We start from the raw sequence: 5,343 nt of genomic DNA, 5'->3' as shown, positions 1-5,343 counted from the left end.
AACTTCGGATGCAACTCAAGGAGGTGCATAAACGTGTCTGGGAGAAGCACTAATGATTGTCAGTAAAGTGCAGCAGCTGTGATTATGGAGCGCAAATTCTCTAGTAATTGTTTTTTTCCGCGAATGGGAGCCGAACTTCTGGAGACGTCAGTCTTTCGGGACTTCGGCGGGACTGGCCTTGTCACGCTCTAATGAGGCAAAGGCATCAATACCTAGCCTTTTCCAGACTTCCTGGTGGATCTACTGCGCATTAATAGTATCAAAACTATTAGCTTTAAACGGTAACTCCCCACATTCAGTTCAATTACCTTAGGATAGGAAAACGTTAGTCGCTGGATGTCCACATCTCATTTGCTTGCACAAATCGCTGGGTGAAAAACGCGTTTAGCTTAAATTATGGTAACATACCAAAAAACTAGAAAAACGTTATCTTAAAAGAACGGAAGCTTGTGGGTTTTTTCCAGCGTTAACATGAATTACTGATAATTACTCATCGCGTAAAAAGATCGACTTTTTATGCTGTTGTTCCGCTGAATGCTAGTGGTACAAACTCGTGAATTACGACAGCATGATTTATGACCATTGAAAACCGGCGCCCTATTATACTGTACTTAAGGAGACCTATCACGGTAAAAGACATGGCGTGTCCTGGCCTAGACGTTATCCACTTGGATAGCGTCATGGCAGACGTCATTGGTCGAGTCTGGCTATTTTAACTTGACCCTGTGGATTGTAAAAACCCCTTTCAAAGCTTCTGATTTTTCATAAAACCAAAGTGCCTCACCGAAACGAGCTTCCTTCTGCCTCTGCTCCTTTCATGACTTGATTCTCCCAAGCCAGCATTTTCTGCAAAAGACAACCAAGGACCCAAAGAGTGCATTAAAAGCCCAAAATCGGGTCATTCACATGCATGGCTCGTCGTGTTTAAAGTATTGGAGGTGATACATTCTGGAAATAATTGGCGTTCCATTGGCAAACAATAGCAAGCGGATACTGAATTATGAATGTACACGTTCCGTCAAGTATAGTTCGCCCGGATGCTGTACCGGCAAACGGCTCATCCTCTGACCAATCACTTACCTGGTAGGGCTCTTGGCCCTAGTAGCGCCCAACCGCCGGTGGTGAAGCGGTTTTTGGTGCAGTATTCCGCCTAACAAGTACCTACCTCCAGACATTCAGGCATTCTACTCATATATCGTATTTCTGCATCTTAATACCAGGTCAACCAATTTTTTGGTCGTCAGTCTGCACACATCCAATCCTTTGTGGCTGTCATGACATCTGCAGGTGCGTATCAACGGCTCAAAGTCAAATTGCGGGTAATTAACTACCCAGCTGCCGATACATTTAACGCGTCCGGTAAGAAGTGCGCTTGCACAGGTAATGCAATGACAGATCGCAGACAATTGCGAAATCTTATCGTGTGGTTGGAGGACCGAATAATACGAGCTCTTCCGGTGGATAAACGACTTCGCGATATTGATTCAGCAGACTGGCCATCCTTCTCGCAGAACGTTAGTGCTGCTTGATTTGTTGATTCAGCTTGTTTCAGTACTTAACTTCTTTGAAGTGTCCGTTTGGTGAAGAGGCTGGGGTTGCTTTGTGTGACTGGCTGGCAGGTAAAGCGTTGTTACTGGAATACAAGTCCGATGATGGAACGGTCCTGGAACCCTTGGATGTACAAACGGGTGGGTCTGAGAGCGTCGCAAATGGATCAGGTGATATCTTTAGTCATATCAACAGTAAGCAAGCTAGATTATTACCCAGATTTTTCCGACAGTTCACAGCACCGAATTCAAGCAAATAGTTACCAAATTAGCACGAACTCTTCAGATTCCAAATCACCCAGATCCCGTGATGATGTTCAAGGTAAGCTTTCCTAATGTTATGTTGAGTTACTTTCTCAAGGCGGTCTGTCTCCTTATTGAACAAAAACTTTCGTCCCAAAGTATTGAACGCGCGATTGCTGAATATGGGACAGTTAAAGTAAGTGCTTCTAGTATTCTAGGATTCGATTAAACGCTGGAACATTGTCTCTTTCGGTCGTACTGTATGATGAACTGTTAATGGGCTGGAAGCTGCGCCTCTATCAGCACCTTGACTGCTACACTGGGGGAGGGGAGTGAATTCATCTAAACTGGGAAATTTTATGCATCCAAAGTATTTTTTCAGCTCTTTTCCGATCAGCGCACATACGTGCATCTTATCATTCCTATATCACTTGTGCTAGTTAATTGGAATAAAGCTGTAGTCAGTCAATTGCATAAGGAGCACCCTTAGAGAACGCTGTAGTAGTCATTGTGTGGAGTAGTTTTTCATACAGGCGAGCAGATTTCATTGAAGAAACCCGTGCATTTGCCTGGTCTTCTGTCCGTGACATTCCGGTGGACTGTTTCATTGCAAATACTGATCTGTAGTGTCTGTTGTGACTGTCTAGTGGTTACATTGGTCTCTAACAACGGGCTTCTACCGTCACATTTTATGAAGAGATATTGTATCTCCTCCTTTGGATATTGCAAAGACAAATACTGCAAACCCGTGCAGTCTAATGTAAAAATCAGACCGGGGAAGTAATCAGCGGCCAAGTGCATTAGCAGACTTGCTCCTCTCGTCGTCTTCCTACTAGAGCTTCCATCTCACCAGATTCTGACCGGATCTTCCACTTTGGTGTTTTGCTGAATGAACTTCACCTTGCTTTTCGGTAACTGAGTAAATGGGTTTTCATTGCTGCCCCCAGTTGTGATCGCCACACGTGACGCATCGAAAACGAATATCGTACAGCTGTAGCACCCTTTCGGTGCCTAACTGCCATGCCACCCGAAGGGAGCACGAGGGCTGGGATACTGCCAGGTTGCTCAAGCCTAGGCAGAGGAAGTCGAGAGGCAGAGGTTCAGTACTACCATTATCCGCAGGCTGCTCAGCACTCAAATGCTTACGCCGCTGAGCAGACCTTGAATAACGAATGCATCCAAGTAACAGCCAACGGTTGGGAAAATAAACGACCATGTAAAGGTTAAAGCAATCGTCTTACCAATCGATACCAAATTTGTCATTCTCACTGATGCAGGCTTACCAGTGGCCACTCAGTGTCGATGAATTCCGACCGAAATTCGTAGTATTCATTTCGAGTGGATCATCTGAGGTTTTTTCGGCGGCTTGTTTCTGTTGGGTGTTGTCATGAGACGTATTTTGTGATACTTTTCTCTTAACTTGATTACCGAGTATCTGACAAGGTTGGATTACTATCGTGATCCGGTATCAGCGTTACCTGAACAGTACGTCCATTCAATCTTGAGCCTCCCCAGTGCTTTGTGTCATTTCGTGTGGAGTTTCGGCGGCCCGTTATCGCATTTTATCTCAACGCCCATCGTATCATATTCATTTTATCACATACTTGATTCACTTATCCTCACGGTTTTTCTTCATTTCTACCAAACACGTCGTCGTTCTCCTTGCTGGTCTTACCATACTGTCCCGTTTCCTTCCGTTAGCAATGACTATCATGACCGTTTTCCTGAACATCTCAGTTGCAACACCAGTATTTCCTTGGTCTTTCACCGATCCGAGCGCATAGTACTGTTCAATCGCTCAGGAGGGGACTCACTTTCTTTTTTTCTAACGAGAAGTTCTATAGTGGTCGGTTTTGCTGGATGGGAGCTGCGTCCTGGGTTCAGAGGGCAGTCCAGTTACGCGACAACGGCTTCCTCCGGTCCCCTTTGAACACAAAAAGTACCCCGAATGAAGTCTTACGGCCAAGTATTGCATGATGATTTTGTCCCTTATTATCTAAGTTGTCTGGTGCCAACCAGTCAGATGAGTTTGGAAACAACAGTACTGCTGTGACATAAAGACAGGTGACAATCTGAGCGGCTATATAGTGAAGAGACCACCATGCTAACAGATCTACTTATGTTCGGACCCAGGTAGTCTACGCTTTGCACATTCAAAGACCGAGGTATTGCTTCTGGACCTCACATCTCTCTGCAACCCTTTCGTTCGTTTGTAAGATTACTTCAGTTGACAACTGCGTAAGTCGTTACTGTGCTGTGGTTGATCAAATTAATGCGGACATCGACAAGGCGCGTGAAATATTTGCCTAACTGGCGTCAGAAAGACTTCCAGTGAAGTTGAAAGGTCATGAGAACGTTCGTGCATCATGGCTATGAAACTTGCTCTCCGATCTGAAAACGAATGTCTCGAGAAATTTGAACGCAGATTGGTTGTAGGTCAGGTGGTTGTTGTTATTTCAGCACAAAATTGGATCATAAATGGGTCTTCCTTTGAAGGCAACGTAAATATTGAATGGTATCAGTGACTTATTTGTCCATCCATTATGTGAAGAAGCCCGGTCTTCCAGAAGGCGATGAGCTCTAGCAAGCTGTCTGACAACTTTGTGCCATGTAAACGGAAGAAAAAGTGTCCTGGGCCTTCGAAAAGCGTATACCAATACTGCGAAGACGATCCTGACATTAACTTCGTGGCCGTCGTATCCAGGTTGGTTTCTGATCATCTTATCCTGCGTAAGGACTTCAGATAGTTCGGTGGTTAGGGCACCAGGTTACGGACCACTAAGTCCGTGGTTCGAACCCAACCTCAGCATCTCGATTGCTTCTGTCTAGGCTTGGGCAGCCTGACAGTATTCAAACTCTCGTGCCTCCTTCCGTCGACATAGCATTTAGGTACCCGAACGATTCTTCGATTTTCCATACACCTCAAAATCACCTCTGCGACCAAGTTCAATTTTCACTATGATGCTAACGCCGAAATAAATTAACACTGCAATCAATGACCAACGACGGGTCCCGCTTTGAGAGATAGTCTTTGTTGAAATTCGTTGTAATATCAGCCGACCGCGTTGATAGGCCACTTCCGAAGTAGCGTTGAGGGAGTTGAAGGCGTTTATGTGCTGTGGGTTACTGATTAATCGTGAAAATGCAGCGGATACCCAGTGTGATGTTTATCGAGCACCGAATTACATTAAAACGCCATGAATCTGGCTATCCAAAGACTGGTCAACATCCTGTCATGTGTGCCCACATCAGTGTGAGTAATGTGTTATTAGAACTGTATTTGTTTGTTTGTTGCGCTGTGCGCATGTTGGACACTTGGTATTTGGACTGGATTGTCATGTCAATTGAGCCTATTTTGTTTGGGTCGCCTTTTTATAGTGAATTTTGCCGGATCGGATGTCAGACGAATCAATATTATCGGATCAGTCAACGCACGAAAGGCATTATGTGAATGGCGGCTGATTTAGCATAGCAGTAGTTCGCTGCGCGTTATTAAAGTGGAGACGACAGCTAATGCATGGAGCGTGATAGCTGATTCATGCCTATATCTTTT

General features: G+C 44.8%; 1 protein-coding gene across 1 annotated transcript in view; it reads left to right on the top strand.

The window, feature by feature from the left end:
- Positions 1-1,091: 1,091 nt before the first annotated feature.
- T265_02822 (hypothetical protein) overlaps positions 1,092-5,343 on the top strand; it is a gene marked incomplete at both ends in the record, with an annotated part of 6,109 nt that continues 1,857 nt past the window's right edge. The window contains one exon of the mRNA XM_009167166.1: positions 1,092-1,986. Coding sequence (XP_009165430.1) covers positions 1,858-1,986 — 129 coding nt within the window. The remainder of the gene's footprint in view (positions 1,987-5,343) is intronic.

Source organism: Opisthorchis viverrini, assembly GCF_000715545.1.
Source record: "Opisthorchis viverrini unplaced genomic scaffold opera_v5_37, whole genome shotgun sequence".
NCBI classification, from domain to species: Eukaryota; Metazoa; Platyhelminthes; class Trematoda; order Opisthorchiida; family Opisthorchiidae; genus Opisthorchis; species Opisthorchis viverrini.
Note: the sequence above shows the minus strand (reverse complement) of the source record. Positions and strands in the feature narration are given on the sequence as shown.